General features: G+C 50.0%; 1 protein-coding gene across 1 annotated transcript in view; it reads right to left on the reverse strand.

Moving 5' to 3' along the window:
* Positions 1 to 15941, reverse strand: part of GREB1 (growth regulating estrogen receptor binding 1) — a 71447-nt gene extending 55506 nt beyond the window's left edge. The window contains exons 1-4 of the mRNA XM_040622789.1: positions 15785 to 15941; positions 10948 to 11067; positions 8428 to 8604; positions 1162 to 1344 (exon numbers count right to left, since the gene is read on the reverse strand). Of these exons, the coding sequence (XP_040478723.1) occupies positions 1162 to 1344; positions 8428 to 8604; positions 10948 to 11067; positions 15785 to 15941 (637 nt within the window). The remainder of the gene's footprint in view (positions 1 to 1161; positions 1345 to 8427; positions 8605 to 10947; positions 11068 to 15784) is intronic.
* Positions 15942 to 19451: the final 3510 nt, after the last annotated feature.

The following is a 19451-nucleotide window of genomic DNA, read 5'->3' on the forward strand; positions in this document are numbered from 1 at the left end:
CTGATCATCAGGGGTGGGAGGCAACATGAGCATTTGAGAAAAACAGATGACACAAATGAGTCACCCCATCGCAGCCCTTCAAGTCCAAGGAAAGACTATATTACTCAGAGGGAGAGGAACAGCCAACATCTGCCCTCCGCCCTCCATCCTGAAAGTCACCCTCGGTCGGAAAGATGGACCCCAGTGGCACATCTAATGGTGAGGTGCTTGGTCACAGCAAGTGATCAAAGGCTCTTATCTGGTCCCACAGTGGAAGCACCACTGCCTCCCAGGACCTAGAAAATGACAGGCACATAGCAGGAGCTCAAGAAATATTTATCGAGTGATGTAAGAAAAGGACAGGGGAGGGGAGGAATGCCCAGAGCCAGCCCCTCCCGAAGCCCTTCCTTCTCTTCACAGCAGCTGGCTGGGGGAGGCCAGGTGACCAGAAGGGAGGTTCTCGCTGAGACCCCTCCTGGGAGACATCCCTCCACGAAGGGTTGAGGAGGGCATCTCAGGGACCACCTACAGCTGGGCCTCTGAAAATCCATTCCCCCCCTTCCCTCCGTAGTTGCCTTAGCCAAGGGTGAGATGGGGAGACAGGAGAGAGGAGAGAAGCCCAGAAACTTCTTCAAGGACAGGACTGTGAGGCTGGCCTTTCTATTCTGTTCGCAGAGCTCGGGGCAGAGAGAGGAGGGGCATTATTCAAGCCATTATTCCTCTAAATCAGGGGTTCTCAACCCTGGCACCACTGGTGTTTCAGACTGCATAGTTCTTTGTGGGGGGCTGTCCTGTGTGCCGCAGGATGTCCCTGGCCGGCACCTGCTAGATGACAGGAGCAGCTCCCCAGTCATGAGCATCATAAAGGTCACCAAGCGTTGCCGAATGTCCCATGGGGGACAAAATCACCCCTGGTTGAGAACCTCTGCCCCAAACACCTGCCACGAGAAGGCACAGCACGGTGTGGCTCTCTATCAGCTTTTAAATGTCCTGCATAATTAGGCAGGTACCAGACACACCCATAATGCACAGCGGCATTGTGATTTCAATGGGGCTGAACTCTTGCCTGCGATCATGCCCGTAGGGCAGTCTTTCCTCAAAGTCCTGCTGCCTGGCACCTGGGCCCTCGTGGAGGACCCCCCCGTTCACCCACCCAATCCCGCTTGAAACCCAAATGCTCACCTGAGCCTTTCCAGCAAATGAGAGGTCCTTTGGTGAGAGCCCCTTGGGCATTGCGGACCAGGTAATACTTCAAGTGTTTCTGCTTCTTGGGCTGAGTGGTCAACTTAAGATTTATGTGATTAGAGAATTCTGTGAAGTAACAGAAGCCTTTCTTTCCACAGCCAACACAATTCCCAGAGAAACCTGGGGGAGGAAACAAACCATGAATGTCTCCAACTTACCTTCGACATCCTCTTCAAATAACATAGACCACACGGACACTCTAACTGTTCACGTTCTGTACCACCAACCAGAAAATTCCACAGGGCAAAGGTCCCTGGCACCTTATGCTGGGCCAGGGGTCAGGATGACCTTGACTCAAACAGAAGAACCACGAAGACTTAGTCATGGACAGGCCCCCACCCCCTCCTCCCCAGCAAGCTTGGAAGACTGAACTTGCCCCAGGGGCAAATTTTAAAGCCTGTTACACAGAGCAAACTTCCCGAGACAAGAACTGTCATGTTCAACTGTCTACACAGATCGAGTACTTGTAACAAGGTGGTACATCCGTCTCCACTCACAGAATCTCAAAGCCATCCGACCACCGACGCTAGGATGCACTGAGAGATCTCCCGAGAGCCCCAGATTCTATTCCGATCCCATGAGTTGCCGAAAAGAAGTGAGGAGGGCTCCACGGTGCACAGCCAGAACGGCGGCAAGGGAATTCTGGGGGCTCGGCAGCCAGGGTTGCACAGCCCGTCTGCGAGAGTGTGGCTGTCACCATGTCAGTGTCCCGCTGCTGAGGCCCGAATGGGCCTTCCTGGGAATGGACAGGGGTTCCCACCAGCTGCGCCATGACAAAACCACCCCTATGAACGGTTAAAATCCAGGGAGGACACAAGCAAAGACCTTTGCAAACCGTCAAGTCCAATCACACCACCCTCAGAACTGCTGGTTCACACAGGAAAAATGGGTCGATTGGCCTTTTTTGCCTGACAGCTGCTGGTGTTCACACCTCTAGCTCGAGAAAGCCTTCATGAAGACCTTGCTTTGCCCACGGATGCGCCTGGTTTCTATGGCACAAGGTCCTTTGGTAGGGGAGCCCCTAACGCGGAGACTAATCTATTTTGTCATATTCTTGGACTGCAAGTTTACAAAGGTCACTGACTTAGCCCAGGAGGGCCATGTGGCCATGTGTGTAAGCTCTGCTTTTTTAAACAGGGTACTCCTGAGGCCTCTGGCTAATGTTCGAAATAACATGTTAGTAAAGGTTCACCACATCTCCACGGAGAAACAAGACACCTACATTACAGAAACTTACTGGATTTTCTGATCTGTTTTATTCTAAGCAAACTTAATATTCCTTCAAAGGACAAGTCTCTTGGTCGAGCCACGGGACGGGTACGGGTTGATTTAAACTTCCAGAATCCTATTCTCTCTGCACCAGAGCAAACAGACAAGGCACCAAGAAATGTCAAACACTGTGTTCTCCACTTACTTGTTTTTAAGGGGACAGGAAGGGAACGAATGTGCACAGAGAGCCAAGAACATTCTGGCCATCTGCTGTCCTACAGACAGGTCACTCGGCTATACTGACACAACTAGTTGATCTGGACAGCAAGACCTTCTTTGGGGAAGCCTGAGAACCAGGGAGGTTATGTAATATCCAAAGTGGAAGCGGACACTGTGGCATTCCATTCCAGCACGAGAACCGAGTGCAGACCCACAAACACGACATTCAAGGCCACCCTGAGTCCTACCCAACCCCCATCTCCAGCTTCCGCTCCTGTTCCCCACTCTGCTATGCCGAATCTCCAACCGGACCCTCCTGCCCACTCCCACCGCCCTCCTGCCTCCAGGCTCACGCTCCTTCCTAGTTAAGCTCCACCTGCATGTGTCCCACTGTCACCCAATGCCCAACTCAAATGTCCACTTTTTCTGAGATCTCCTTGACCCGAAGGGCGGAAGCTTGCTCTTCTCAACCCCCTACCACTCTCTATACTGCTCAGAGGACCATGATAACTTCTTCTTTCGTGTTTATTGAAATTCACATCTTTTTTCCCATAACAATCCCCGTGCTCCAAAGGACAGGCATCATGGTGTGAGGGCACAGAGGTGTGGGCTGTGTGTGCACATGGAAATCTACGTGCACAGACTAGTGTCCAGCACATGGTGGACAGTCAGTAAATATCAGGAGGGAAAGCCGGAGAAACAAGGTTAACGATCCATGTAAACACTTCAGGATTTCTGCATATGCTTTGAAATAGTCATCTACTGTTTGTATTTATTCCTTTGTCTCCGACCTGGATCCCATAAGATAAGATAAGCCCAGCTCAACTGCCATCAATGACTGAGGTCCAGAGAAAACTTCCAAGCTTTTGGGAAGGGAATCTGACCCCAAGTGTTGAAAAGCTGGGTGAATAAGAACGGCCAGCCAGCCGTGGGATGCTAAGATCACCGTGCCGAGGCCAGCACCACCACGCTGAAGTCGCTACACGGACTTCAGGCCTTGGTCCCATGAGCAACGTGGGCTGTGGGACCTCGGCTCCCTTTCCGATGCTGGGCTGGGAAGCCCAGACCACCAGGAATGTTTCCTTGTGGTTCCGAAGGGGGAAACCCTGGGTCTTCTGGGTCCAGCGAAGATTTAGGGAGCCAGCAAGCAAGCTGCTCTCCTGCTTTAAGCAACAATTTCTGGCCAGAACAGGCTGCTCTTCAGAGCCATGATCTGGGACCATGGAAGGGGCCGACCGAGAAAACCACAGGACAGCTTCCCAACCAGTCCCAAGAGACCAGAGAAATGGCTGACATCACCCCAGCTGAACACGTGAGGTAATTCTACTTTTTCACGAAATGCTCTGCAAGGCAATAAAAATGCATCACAAGGATGCATAAAATGAGCCATGCTCTTTGGAAATCCGCCACAGGACTGGGGAGTTGATGATAATCTCTTGACAAGACAGAAAGCATGGGACGCAGCCCAAGTCTTCAGACTCCCAGACACAAACATCCAGGGTTGAGAGACATGGTTCCTTCAATGTCCTACAGCATAAAGTCGAGTCTCCCGTGACCACACATGGCGGCACTACCGCTTGTCCCGCAGGCCCCCGTCTAGCCGTGTCTGTGTGCCCACGTGGCACCTGCTGTGTGTGCACACGGAGCCAGGCTCTCCCTCCCGTGGGAAGACCTCCTGGCAAGGCAGGGCTCAACGGGGCCTTGCGGACAAGGTCGGACCTGGAGAGGGGCTCCGTGCTCTATTTAGGGATGGAGCCATCACAGGCAGGCACTGCCACACCGGGGAGCCAAAGGGCCACCCTCCTGTCCCCTGAAAATGAGCAGCGACCCAGGACAAAAACAGCATCGTCTCTGGCTTACTGCAGCAAATTCAGGGGCAACAGTAAGCATCTAGCATTACGTCCACGCTGTGAACACAAGCTGTGGAAATCATTTCAAAGCCCCATGTGCATGGTGGATGGAGCAGAAACAGGGGCAAAGAGAAAAAGATGTTCATTGGGCAATTTCTTCCTCTTCCACTTTGTGCTTGATTTCTGTTATTCCTGCCATGATCCTGTTTGTGGAGGTAAATATCGCCTCACAATACATGAGGAAAAAATACGTCCATGGCCCCCAGCCTTGATAGTTTGGCCAAATTCCAATTGAAGTGTGGAAGGGATCTGCTTTCTACTCGTGTCTCAGAAGGTGGACCTCCAAGGCGTACCTCCCTTTGCAGCCTTCCACGAGTGCCTGGGAAGAAGGATCCAGACCAGAGTGCCTACCAGGCAGTGAGCGAGAGGCCCACACCCAAGAGGCAGGGAAAGCCTTAAGAGCCGAGTCAGGATTCAGATGAGACAGAAACAGGACGGGGGTGATGGGCATGGAAAGATGGGGTAACGCTGGTACGTTAGCAGGCTTGAAACATAACCAACGAGACCCTGGAATTACGTAGAATCCGACAACAAGGCTCATAAGTCGTTCGCCTGCCTCTAGTTCTCCCTTGGGAAGAGGGGGAAAGAAATCAGCTCCTCATGTGACCTCCAAGAGATTGTTCTAAAACGCAAGTTAAAAACATAGCAATCACCTTATTTGAACATTTCCAAACACAGAAACTGTTAAGGGAAAACTAGGAAGGAGGGGCTTATACAAGAAGAGAGAATTAGCGACAGGTCAACCAAATGCTTTGGGAGAATTTTGTTTGGATCTGGATTCAAACAAACGAACTGTGTAAAAAAACAAAAAAAGAAACAAAACAAAAAAAAAAGGGGGCGCCTGGGTGGCACAGCGGTTAAGCGTCTGCCTTCGGCTCAGGGCGTGATCCCGGCAATCTGGGATCGAGCCCCACATCAGGCTCTTCCGCTATGAGCCTGCTTCTTCCTCTCCCACTCCCCCTGCTTGTGTTCCCTCTCTCGCTGGCTGTCTCTATCTCTGTCAAATAAATAAATAAAATCTTTAAAAAACAAAAAAAAAACTAAGAATTTGAACACACTGGATATTTGATATTATGGAATGACTGTTACATTTTTTAGATATGATAATGGTACAGGATTTCTAACAAAAAGCCCTTACTTTTTAGGGATATACACTGAAATGCTTACAGATGAAATGACACATCTGGGATTTGCTTCCAAATAATTTGGAAGATAAAGAAGGAAGAGTTAGGAGGAAAACACAACTAACTGTTAGTAATTGTTAAAGAGACAAGACAGATACACTATATTATCATAGTCTTCTCTCTGCTTCCACAGTTTAAAAATTACTTCCTGGGGCACCTGGGTGGTTCAGTCAGTTAAGCATCCAACTCTTGATTTCAGCTCAAGTCATGATCTCAGGATTGTGGGATCAAGCCCCGTGTCGGGCTCCCTGCTCAGCATGGAGTCTGCTTGTCCCTCTCCCTGTGCTCCTCTATCTCTCTCTCTAAAAATTAACAAAATCTTTAAAAAAAAAAAAAGACTTCCCGGGCACCGTAGCCTTTCCCAAGTGGGACCCAAGCAGCCCCCACTCCCAGTCTCCTCCCCGTTCCTCCAGGACACCATCCTCCTTCATGCACATGCCCCCCCCTCCTGCCTGAGAGCACCCCATCCTCTGGAGCATGAGACCAGGGCCAGAGCACCTGGGTTCAAATTCAGGACCTGCCATTTACTAGCTGGGTGATCCCTGAGCCAGTTGCTTAACCTCTCTGTGCCTTTGTTTCTTCAGATATAAACGCCAGATAATAGCATACCCACCTCACCGGCTTATTTGATCCTACCAAGCACAGCTTCTGGCCCACGGCAAGCGCTCAGTAAGGTGGCTGCTGTTAGTGTTTAGCTGCTGTCGTTGTTCCCCAACTGGCAAACTGCCACTGGTTTTTCAGGGCCCAGCTCAAACAGCACACCCTCAGAGACACCCTTCCCGTCACCGGGGCTCTCTGTGCCCCTCTGCAGCCCCCCAGCTACAGTGTGTTGCACGGAGATGTAGTATAAACTTGATTTCGGCAGCTCTCTCAGCTGAAGCCCTGTTTGCCTGAGCTTTCCCACCAGGTGGCAAGCTCCCAGGCAAGGACCAGGTTGGACTTGACTTTGGGGCCCCGGGGCGGAACTGTAAGTCAGTTGCAGTCACCTGCCACCCGGGGCGTACATTCCACAAATGCTTAATGCTTTGCCTGCTGAATGAACATAGGACTCATTCACACCCAAAGAAAAACATTCTAGCTCAGTGTTTTCTTCCGTCTTAGCTATTAGCCAATTTTGATGAATTACCGTCAACAACTGGAAACGCACACCTAGATTTTAATCTTTCAGCTTCTCAGACAAAATCCTTTGGTTGATTCAAAGTCACGAAAACAAGATTCCCTTCATTATAAATTGGGGGGGGGGGTGGATTATAAGTTAGGAGCTAAAGCCTTTGCTTCCCCCAAGATCCTTCACGGCTTCCGTTTTATAGATCACTAAAAAGCACTGAGCCCAGGCCCCCGGAGGGCTGCGGGGCCACCTTGCCCTGTGCAGGCGTCAGGGTTAATTGCAGGAAAACTAAACAGTGTTAAGTGTGCAAGCTGAGAGCATAAAGTTATTTTAAAAGAAGAAAGCATCGGTTATTACAACTGGCCCTCGTTCCCCACCTCCGACGGCTTTTTGGCGAGCAATTAACAAAGACCCCACTTCCTCTGCACTCGGCACCTGAGGAGCTGGGGCTGTTAGGGGGCTGGCGGTGAATGCACTGCAAGATTCTTGTCTCCACCTTTCAAGACCCAGAACCTCCTTGATTTACTGCCCTCGCAATTCCTTTACAGTCACAAAGTGGTGGAATTCAGCCAGAGCCCCGGCTGCCGCCACATCAAACACTAACCACGTCACCAGCGCTGTCCTACCGGCACGCTGCATCCTGAGTGGGCTCGATCAGCAAATTAAACTGGAGACCGAAGGACTCCATGAGCTCCTTGGGTGCAGTGAATTTTCCGGGATTATTCTCATTTTCAAGAACTAGTTAACGATAAACCCACACCTGCCTGAACCCTTTCTCCCCCCGGTCACTGTCCCAGAGCTGTGTGTCCCTGCAGCCGGCATTCACCTGCCTTGCTTCCTGACATTTACCCACGTCTCCTCAAGGCAGGGACGATTTCTTTGTTTTCCGTGGCTCAATCCTTCTCCTACCCCCACCTCTCCTCCCCTCGGATCCTTTACACGGTGCCTCAGACATAAAATGTGCTCAGTAAATACCCACCGACGCGTGTGTACCTTCAGCTTCGGGGGCTGGACGAAGCACGAAACTTAAATGTTCTACAGTGAACACTGTTCCTCGTGCTACGTCTGGAGCAGATCATTACAGCCCTTCTGCCGCTTGATCCTCCTCCAAAGGAGACACCAGGCCCAGGGAAGGGGCCAGACTGCCGAACGGCCAAGCGCACGTATGGGAATCACCCCCACTTTATGGAGAAGGTATGACTGTTCTGCAAGCAGGAACACACACTCAGCCCTGCTGTCCCTCTGCCTCATGTCTGATGGCTTTCGAAACCATCTAGGACAGGTCTGTATCCTATTCCTGACACAGGTGGGCACTTAGAAAAGGTTTTGAACATACATCCAAAAAAGTTAATTCTAAAGAATACGCTCTCTATAGGAAGTTCGTCACATTTGAAATAAATCTCATTTACATTCCAATTCCACACAGAAATAGCCTACTGAAAACATAAACGGGCCAGGAGGACATGCTGATGAAGAGGCCCCAAAGGTGGCCTGTCCCCCACCCCCCAAGGTCTCCCTTGTCCCCGCCGCACACGCAGATGGAACCACAGAGAAGGGCAAAGAAGGGACTTACCAAGAAGAGCGTTGTGTCCATTATCATCCGGCAAGAACCTTTTGTCAACGGCACACACCAGGAGATGGTCCGGCAGGCTGGGGGACTTGGCCCCCACGAGGAGAAAGCCTGCAGGGATGTCGATGGGCTCACTGGAAAGGGAGACAAGACGCAGGTCCTTCCCCGCCTGGCAGAACCCTACGAGGAATGGACAGGACTCACACGCGTGCCAAGGGGCTTCCCCAGAACCAGGCTCCACATGGGCAAAGGGAGGACATTCCAGATCTTGTCAGGAACAAACCTCACCTCTGCATGTGGCTGACTTTAAAATTAGTTCCGAGAGATAAAATTATAACCACAGTGACTCAGGACACTTGCCGCACATTAATTCCTTTGAGGACTATGGTGTCACCATGTAATACACATTTATGTACAAATGGAACTCACAGGAAAAACAGTAGAGAAGTGATGGTCAATTAAAATATACGAGATAAATCCATAAGAAATCATGAGTAATGTGGTATTTTTTACACCCTGCGTTTTTCACATGTATGAGGAATAGCCAAATGTCACGAAGAGGGACCCAGAGCCCGGTAACGCTGGCTGCCCCTGGGGACGGGACTGGGACCAGAACGTGAGGACAGTGATTAAGCCTTGCACTCATGCTCTTTCGAACATTTTGTATTTTAGAACTTTTAAATATATTTCCCATTGGAAAAATAAGTGCCCTAAAATATCTGGAAATAAAAGGAGAGGAACAGCTGAGATTTATTTGGATGGGCCCTCTCCGAGGTCTTCTGGGATGAGGGCACATTCGGCCCCATCTCCTGGGTCTGTTCCATCCTTAGTTCCCAGACCGAGACAATGAGAGTTAACATGACCCAGACGGTCCCAAGGCTTTCCTGCAATGTGAACAGACCTCTCCGGCACGCACCTGCTTTACCATCTACGGCACCTGTGACCAGAGTCTCCCACATGCCCCCGGGGAGGACCACAAAGGGGCCCTGAGAGGTGGGGAGGCTGGCAGGCCCAGAGTCAGTGCCCACTGTGTGCCAGGCACTGGACCAGGATACGCTCTGCAAAAGCTCTCGAGTGATTCAGCCCCCAGTTTGAAGAGATGGAAATCGAAGCTCAGAGAGGTTCCATGATTTGTGCAGAGCTTCTGAGAGGTGGGCCGGGATGGTGCCAGGACCGCCCCTCAACTTGGGGTCGTTCCCCTTCATCGTCTTAGGGAAGTTAAGCAAAGTCCCTGAGGCTGAGGTCAAGCACCCCACAGGCCTTCTACCTACACGGCCTGGGCCCAGCCTTCCGAAGAGCTGGAGAAAAGTGGGCTGTGGACAGAGTGTTTACCGCGTTGACTTGGAAATTCTTTGAAAATAGCCGCAATGACCACTGAAGAGTTCACTGTTTCCTTCTTTAATTAGGTGACCTGTTAACATCTGGACACTAGAAGTCCTACCTCACGAAGAGGCACTGCATTAGTTTCTCTCTCCCTGGAATAGCAGCCCCAGTGAGGGTTCACTGCCTCCCTTGCCACCATCCTGCACAAGGTCAAGTCCAGGCCCACACACACGCACCTGGGACCTCTACACCCCATCTGATCACTGCACCAAGCCCTGCCCAGCCACACCTCAGACCCCTACCTAAATAAACTGCTAGCAGCTCCCCAGATGGGCTATATTCTCACCTTCTGAGCCTTTACACATGCTGTTCCTCGGTCTGGAATGTCCCAATTTCCCCCCAACCCCCTCACAGACTCCTGCTAATGCTACAGATAAAGGGCCACCTCTTCCAGGAAGCCTTCCCTGAACTCTACCCGTGGGAGGCTTTCCTGTGCTCCCAGGCACCCCTGCTCGCCCACCCCACCCTGTCAGCACTTTCCACATCGTGTGCAAAGTGTCTGCTTACCTACATAGCTCCATTAAACTGGGAGCTCTTGTACCTTTTATCTCTATATTTCCAGAGTGGGGGGCCCAGTCATTAGCGAATTGACTGACTGACTAGGGACACCGCTCGACTGGGATGGTAACAGGGAAGATGAACGTACACCACTCGGAGAGGCTGTCCCGCTGGTGAGTGGCAGAGCCAGGGGTTTACTCCGAGTTTCTCTGAGTGCAGAGCACGAGCTCTGGTCATTAGACCAAGGTGCCCGCACCTGGCATTTCTGTGTCTCAGCCCCTCAACAGGGCAACAGGAGCAACATACTGATTCCACAGGGCTCCTGAGAGAACATACACGGGCCTTCTTCAACAGTAAAGTACGATCGCGGACAAAGATTATTCTCACTCATCAGTCTGAGTGAAACGTCAGCGCAAGACGACCCGAACTGGGAAATATATTCTGGTTTCCAGACAACCAATGTAGAAAATGAACTGTTGCATCCAAATCCATTCATAAGGTTGCAGCTGTCCACAGAGTGCCGAGGGGCGGTGAGCCTGACAGCCCCCGGGGTGGTGTGGCCAGGGGCACAGGGGACCCAGCGGCGCACAGCCGCAGACTCCGGGGGAGGGGGGGGGTGCGCTGCCCAGCTGCCAGCCTCACCATCCGTGGTACAGCAGCCTTCGGGCGGAGGGTGCGTCTGGTAGGGATTTGGGGCACAGTTGGGCTCCAGTCCCCCTTCTCCCTCTTCTTCCTCTTCCTCATTGTCCACTCGGCTACCACCTAGAAGCGGCAAAGGGGAGGGAGGAGACAGGCGGAAGCAAGTGGTCAGCAAGTCTCAGCCATTTAATAATTAACCAGTCCCTACAGATCCGCTGGGAGTCGGGCCTCATCCCCTTCTCTGCTCAGAGGGGAAAGCTGAGGTCAGAGGTCTTTCCCAAGGTCACGGACTCAGACGCCAAGCCTGGCCTCATGACTTCAAATTCAGGTTCGCTTCTCTTTCCATCCAGCAGAGCTGCCCGCCTCTGCTCAGGCACAAGGGTTCAATATACATATAATTGGTTGATAAGAATGGCGCATGAAGCACTCCAAAAATCTTCCTGTGGGAGGTGCCACGGATTAAGATAGAGACCATTTTACAGAGAGGGACCCCATGCCTGGCCCACAGCTCTTCGGTGACCTGCTAACCAGCACAGCCGGCAGGCTCCCGGGTACACCTGAGGCCCACGCTGACCTCGGCCACGGACTGTCCTGCCTCGCTTGGAATACAAAATACAGCGTGAACCGCCTCGCCGCCATACAAACTGTACGTGTTTCTCCCCAGCGGACGAATGGATGCACAGACAGGACCAGAAATACAAACACACCCAAATCTGTCATATACACACGAAGCGCCATTCCAGAACAGGGCCAGGCATGTTATGACTTTAGGAAACTTTTTTTTTTTTTAAGTGCAGTCACATGTTAGGAGTCATGGCAAACGTGGAACTAGCCAGAAGAGCCAGGGATTGGCCGTGGAAATCCCACTGATCCCTGCGCATGCGTTCCTTCACAGCAGGAAAATAGCTTCCTGTCATTCCCCGCAGACTCTGGGCTCCCCGAGAGTGGGGTCCCTGCCCTCCCTCATCTCTATGATCCAGGCACCCTGTAAAATGCTCGTGCAGAGGCCGTGCCCAGGAGACCCATGCCCACCTGATGTGGGCCAACACCCTCAGGCCCCATTTACCGGGCACTGCTCGAGAAGAATTCATCTGAATGAATTTCCAAAGCTATGGAAGTCTCGTCCTAACTTCTTCTAACAGACATCTTTGGTCAAAATCTTTCTCAACTTGTCCAGGTTTAAATGTCATTTAATAACTAGCACCCAAACTTCTTCATGGAATAGGGTCATTACAAGCATCCGTAAACGGGCTGGACTGGAAGACCGTGTGTCGTCTTTTTTGTTTCTCTGCCTCCTGCTTCAGCGCTCGTTTCTTTGTTGCCATTTCTCCTATCTCCTCTTCCTCGGCTCTCGCACCCTCCGTCCATCCAGTGGGCTAAGTGGTTCTAGGTCAGTGATGAAATCATGTGCCGTGCAAAGAGAGGGGTTGGGAATCAGGGAACTCGAGTTTCAGTCCTCGAGCCTGCCACTGTCTGTGTGGCCATAGGAAAGTTACTTACCCTCTCTGTGCCTCAGATCCTGCATCTTTAAAATGAGGTGGTTATACAGGGCCACTTGGAGCTGCTGTAGTCTATGTGGGGGAATACAGCCCTCGGCATTGCACAGAATCTTCCTGATGTGATTTAATCAGTGCAGGGTACTGGCAATGTGTCTTCACGGCGGCCACCATTTTAAAGGTGCCCATGGAACAAGAGGCAGGAAACTGAACATTTTAAGCCAGCTCAGGCCCATGACCTTGGGTAAGTCAGAGCAGGAAGCGAAGAACCCCTGGTGTCTGTCTTTCTGAGCCTAGAGGACACCAAGGTGGCAGGAAGACCATAAAAAGATTACCCAGGAAGAACCCAAGGGGGGTGGGGATAAACTGCAGAGCCTCCTCCAGATGCTTCCTTCCTGCCATTAAATGCAGGCGTGGAGTGCCTTTAGCCTAAGGGACAGAATCCCGCCCAGACCCCAGGCGCCAGCAATGTGGCACAGGTCCTGCCGAGTGGGCGGCACAGGGCTGTTTGTGCTCGGCCGCACCATCCACTCTCCTTTCCGAGCCAGTATCCCAGAGGCTCGGAGGGAAGGGCAAAGGCCCCAGCAACCTGAGTTAAGAAGGAGCGAGAACTCAGAGCCACTGGAGCTCTGAGGGCACACAGGAATGCCTGTCTGCACGTTATTCTGCTAAAGCCAAAAGGAAAAGGAATTCAGACTCTCAGAAAGGATGAAAGAGGAGGGTCTTTGGCCTCAGAAAGTCAGAGAAAGAGCTCAGAATCCAGGGGATGAGAGAGCAGACCTCAAAGGTCAAAGGTCTACACCAGACAGCCCAGGGCCTTTGATGGGATCAGTCAGGCAGCAGCAGCGAGAGTAAGGAGAGTTAGAGCCAGGAGCAGACCAGACCCAACTGCTGGCCAAGGTCTCCGGGTGGGAGGAGGGCATTAACACGGCATCAGACAAGACCAACCAGACTGGGGGCTAAGGACCTTAACACGAAAACACAGACGCCCAGATGCTGTCACACTTCTTCACTCTGCGGAGCTCAATGTCCTTTTCTTTCCACGAGAAGAAACCATATGACATTTTGAGGGGGGTAGGGTTACAAGAACGAACTGCATCTTGTTTAATTAATTAATGCTTATCTCAAAACGCTGGGGTGGTATTTGTTTTGTTTCGTCTTTCTCTTAAAAAAAAAAAAAAAAGTAAATCGCACATAAAAGCCTTTTCCCCTGGAAGGAGGTGTGATAAGACCTCTAATCCAGGGAACAAAGTCATAAGGCCCCTGCTGAATCGCCCTCATGAACACAGATAACAGACCCAGGGGTGTTTAGGATACCAGCACCCTGGCCATAAAAACCATCTTTAATGTAATTGTCTGAGGAAGGACAGCACCAAGAGACCCTGGCAGAGAGACAGACAGACAAAACAAGGTGTGGCCAGGACAAGTTTTATGACGCAGCATCCAGGGGCAGAGCTATGTGCTCAGTTCATGGTGACATCCAGCAAACTAGAAAGAGAATCTCCACCTTCCCACCAGACCCCTCCTTTGTCCTTCCTGCCCCTCGGGAGGATTTCTCTATTCTGTTTGCAGACGAACAGGAAAAGCTGTAGGGTCCGCTCTGGTTTTCGTACAGGGAGTCTGCACCGACAGCTGGCACTCAACACGGGAGGCATGAGAAGGGGACACCCAAAGCTGTCCCCGGAAAATTCACCTGCCCAATGCCCTATCGGCAGGGGAAGGCATCCTAAGAAGTCAGAATGTTCGAGATGCAGGCTCCCAGGTAGTCCCTAGAGATCGTAGGCAGAAAGAAAAGCTGACAGGGAACCTCCCAAGGCTTGCTCCTCTCTCCCCCCAGGGGAGCACCCCCCGCATACTTAAGCACCTGTCTGCCCCCTTTCCAACACAGAGCTGCCAAAGCTAAGGGTAAAACTCCCTGACTCAGGCACTCCTTCACCACTGCAACCTGCAAGCAAACCCATCTCCCATTGTCCCAAATCATGGGGTTCTATCACTTTAGCAGGTGGAGGTGGAAAGCACTTTGTAGATTCTAAGGGTGCCATTCACATGGACTAAGTCATCAACATTACCATCATTAATTTATCATCAGCAAGGCAGCCTTTCGGTACTGAAAGCAGCTAAGGATGACTGTTTAATGCATACATTTTACGTAAGTCTGTCAGCTAGCCAAAAACACAGCCTGCATCCCCCACTCATCTCTCATCTCCCCCCAGTGTTGCAGTGACGCTTCCCCTTCTGGAAAACATGTGCACTTTCAATACCAGAGAATTCTTGGTTTTCCTAATTCGTGCTTTTGAGCCCAGTCCAGTTTCTCCCAGACCCTCATCCAGCTCTTTTAGGTCCTTACTGTTGCTGCTTGCAAAGTTGACGTTGTAAGGACGTTTCAAAGATGGACACGAGGAACCTTCCCTGCTAGAATAAGGAGCTGCCAGATTCCACACAAGCAACCCTGTGCCTCATTTTCCCTTAAGCACAACCCTCCTACCCAGCCATCCCCACAACCTGCCAACACACACACACACACACACACACACACACACACACTGACCCACACACATCATGACCACCCCAACACAGGACAGGCATACTGCATGCCTTCTTAATTGATTAATTTTTGTTTTAAACAACGGTCCTTTTTGCCTTCGATATTAAGTGAAGTCTGCAGGGAACTTCCAATGGAAAGCATGAACTGAGCAAAAGAACTTAGGTAACAGTAACTGTCCTTCCCCGTGGACTGCTGTGGGGTTACTTCTGACACGCCAACACATGGCTAGTAAAGAGACATATTTAAGACTGAAAACACAACCATTTTATTCTCTGGATAATTAAGTAAATCCTAAAGTTGTCCCCATGCCTGAATATAATTTATTCATTTATTCCTGGTGCACGTTCAATTCATTAAGGGTTTGTTCTTGGTTTTTCAAAGTTTCTAGAGGGCTCTTGTATCCACGATCACCAAAAGAAACTACCTAGACTATTTTGCAAAGATATGGCCATGAATCTTGGGACAGAAAGAAAAAAATATCACTGAGGGCCAAAGCATGTGAACATTTCTGACTTACCCAGTGAGAACACCAAACTTTCTAATGAGAGCATCAGTAACAGCCAATTCATGACAACCCAACGCAGCCCTCTTCCTTCCCCATTACCCAATGAATGTATTCCTTGTAACTTTATGGCTGAAACTCAGTCTTAGCCAAGGGAAAATACAGGTGCACCTTTCTTTTTCTAATAATTCTTTTCTGCTAGACTCAATGTTTGCCACACAGAGGGAGGAAAGAGTTTCCCATTCTGTTCTAACAGGAGCTGCACACGACCCAGGAACCACACCAGGCACCTCCTACCTTCTAGTGCGGAGAGCTGCTGCTCGGCTTCCAGATAGAGCTGGGAGAACACCGGCCGGGGCACCAGGCTGTTGGACCGCAGGGATGCTTCGATGGAGTTGTGTAAGACCTCTTCGAACCGCGTCGTCTTCAGCTGTCCGGCGTAAGAGTTTCCCATCTTCAGAAAGGACGGCAGAGGCTGCTGTTTAAAACGGCATTCCAGCGTCAGTTGAAAAGACCGACCCTGCGCCCGAAGCCCTAAGGCAGAAGTGAACCCGTCGCAGGGAGGGCAGGGCCATGGATCCCCCGCTCAGCAAAGAGGAGAGGGCGGCTCTCAGCTACTCCCCCCGCCAGGCAATTACAGGAAGTTATATAAGTAACAGCTTTCTCTAATTCAGCACTCAGAGAGCAGAGTCTGACACCTCTTCGCATATTTCCCTCGAAACCGGCTCTTCATCATCCCTGGTTTCAGAGATCCTCCCCCCCACCTGCCCCCGGCTTCTCCCTGAGATGGGATCCTGCCCCCAAGAGAGCTCAGACAAAGGATGGTTTCTTTTCCTTGACTTACAGAAGAATCGCCCCGCATCACCTTATGTCTGCAAGGCGGCTGACAATTCCACGATCTCCAGATTGTAGGATTACAAGACCTCACCCCACCTTCTCAGAAGGTAGGCTAGCAGATTTCCCATGGCGGCCTTCTCTGCTAAAAGGCCAGTTGTTAACATTCTTCCTTTAAAGTGTTTTTGTAGCTTATTACCATTTCCGTTATACAAGTAATGTAGAATTACATCTGGAAAACGTGGAAATCTAGAAATTACAGAAGAGGGCGGACAAACAAAAGGAAAATCACTGATATTCCCATCCCCCAAGATAACCACTGTGATTTTTTTGTGGCGGTTTAAGATACAGTTCACATACCGTACCATTCACCCACTTAAAGTGCACGACTCAATGGTTTTCAGCATATTCGGCGCCGTGCAACCATCGCATGATCAATGTTAGAACATTTTCATCACCCCAAAAGAAACGTCATACCCTTAAGCTGTCACTCCTTAATCCCCCAGCCCCCCAGCCCCTGGGCAACCACTAATTTACTTTCTGCCTTCATAGATTTGCCTCTTCTGGAAAGTTCCTATTAATGGAGTCCTGTGATCTATGGTCTTTTGGTGACTGGCTTCTTCCAGAAAAGCACAACGTTGTCAAGGTCCTTCTGTGTTGTCACAAGCGTCAACACCTCATTCCCACTGTGCTGGGATGATGTATTCTTTCCAGACTTAATTTTCTTCACAACTTGGGGACAAGAGGGAGATGGGAGACTATAGTATTCACATCATCATTCTATAAATGAAATTTTTGATTCTGTACTTTTCACTGGACATGCACATTTCACTTAATCCTCTTACAAATGCTTTTAAAATAACTGTCATGGCCCCGTCATATTGCATGGAGTGAAGCTGCAGATACTTGCCCGGACGTTTCTCTCGTATCGCACGTGGTAAACCGCTATGCTTAGTGCTTCCCAAACAGCAGCACTTAAATTTATATTCTTTCCTAATGTTTTCCATTTATTTTCTAGTTCATTAAAGCAAGCTTTCTATTTCCTCTTGACTTAATCTATTGTACTTTTCCGAAACTTTCTTAAATGATTACTTTATTGTCATCCTTATTTTCCACCTCCTTTAATAATGAAGCTATTTCGGGCTACATACTTTCCTCTGCATGCCTCTTTCGCTATGGCACGTAGGTTTGGTATAAAGTGTTCTCCTTTTCATTTCTTTTGAGACAAAAATCTCCCTTTTGACTCCCTCCTGAATTATGCAGGAATGCATTTTTAATTTTTAAATAGTCAAGACTGGCAGGCAGGAGGTTAGTTTTGTTTTTGTTTTTTTTTTTTAAGTAGGCTCCCCACCCAGCGTGGAGCCCAAAGCAGGGCTTGAACTCATGACCCCGAGATCAAGACCCTGAGCTGAGATCAAGAGTGAGACACTTAACCAATCGAGCCCATCCAGATGCTCCTAGTCTTATTTATTTCTAATTTTTATTGGGTTATAATCATGACTGTGGCCTTTAGAAACTTGACTTTTAAAATGTTAAGGGTTTCTTTTTGATGGATACCAGATGGATTTTTACAAATAGCCTACCAATGTGAGAAAAGAGACCTATAAACTCTTTTTAAGGGAGGAAAGGAGATAGATCCCTCAGTTCTCCTATATCCTTACATATTTCTTATCTACCATACTGTTGATTTTCAAAGTAGCGTATGACTTAAAGAATCCCACCAGATGTCAGCACCAACACCACTGAGTAGTAGGAACTCCTGCTTCACTGCAGTGATGTCCACAGTCACACTAGCCGTGAGCCTGGCTTCACAAGCCGGCCACACCCTCCCACAGCGCTCTGAGTTACGACATATGTAGGAAAGTCTCCCTTGTTTGGGTAGCAGAGCCATTTCAAGATGGGGCCACTGGCGCCCTGAGGGAGCTCTGGTTTCCCTCCTGAACCTAAAATGGGCCAAGTAGTCCCATTTTCTGCCTTTCCTCTTCCAACTACAAGTAAACGAAAACCATTAAACACTTCCTGCTTGCAGCAATAACCCCTGACCACAGGGCCCCTTGGCCAGCCCCTGCTTCCAGCCTGGGGAAATGAGCCTCCGGAATTAGCCTGACACAGAGAAGGTGCTGGAGAAAGAGGTCAGCTGCCAGGAACCCCCAAATAGCCCGAGCCCCCAAACAGCCCGAGTCAGAAGCGGCTCCAGGGTCCTCAAGTCTGCTTTTTTCCTTGACCTGATACAAGGAAGCCGTGACCCCTCAATACGCAAATGAGGGGTTACTGGCCACATTTGGGGACCCTGGCATTACTTTCGGTTCAGGGTGGTCTGTTTAAAGTTGCCGCCAACTAGTAACATCACAAATGTCTATTTCTATAGATCTGTCTGAAGAGCTTGAGGCACACAGAAAGGAGCTATAAGTCCATCCCGTTTTTCATAGTGTCTCTGCAGAATCATGCTCGATGAGCAAAAGAAAATGACAGAGGCATCCATACCCTACCCTCCCAAGGTCCTGTTCCGCTCACCTGACAGCTGACTGGTACCCTGAGCCCAGAGGGTTCCACCAGTTATAGCAGACAGTGCCTAACGTGGACAGAGCAATAAAGAGGAAGAAGAACTCAAACATTCGCTGTCCAGCTACCATATGCAGGCTCTGTGCGTGCTCCCTTGCCTAACACGTTTGGTGGTCAGGTGAGCGATCTTATGAAGCCCATTCAAGTCTTGGAGATGATAAGTAACCTGAAGGAACTCTTGTTCAAATAAAAGAAATAGAATTGTGGTGTTGGGGGGGGGGAGGAGCAGGAGAAAGAGGGAGGGGGAGGGAAGCACAGGGAGGGAGGAATTCTGGGGGAGGGAGAGGAGAAACACAAAAGGAACCAAGACACAGAAGAGTCTTCACACTCAAAAAACAAAATGGTATAACTCTAAGCAAACATCAAAGCTTTCATATCTATAAGCAAACACACCCTACCTAATGATGCATCTGAAATCATAACAAGGAAACACCAGTAAATAAGGAGAGAGGAGAACTGGGAACCATATGCAAATTTTGTGGCCCTTCTGTTAGTTCCCAGGGGGACCACAACTGATGGTGTGGGAACTTCCTACCTGCAGAGCTCTAGCCTACAGACAATACCCCCT

The sequence above is a fragment of the Ursus maritimus genome, unplaced genomic scaffold (genome assembly GCF_017311325.1).
Source record: "Ursus maritimus isolate PB19 unplaced genomic scaffold, ASM1731132v1 scaffold_6, whole genome shotgun sequence".
NCBI lineage: Eukaryota > Metazoa > Chordata > Mammalia > Carnivora > Ursidae > Ursus > Ursus maritimus.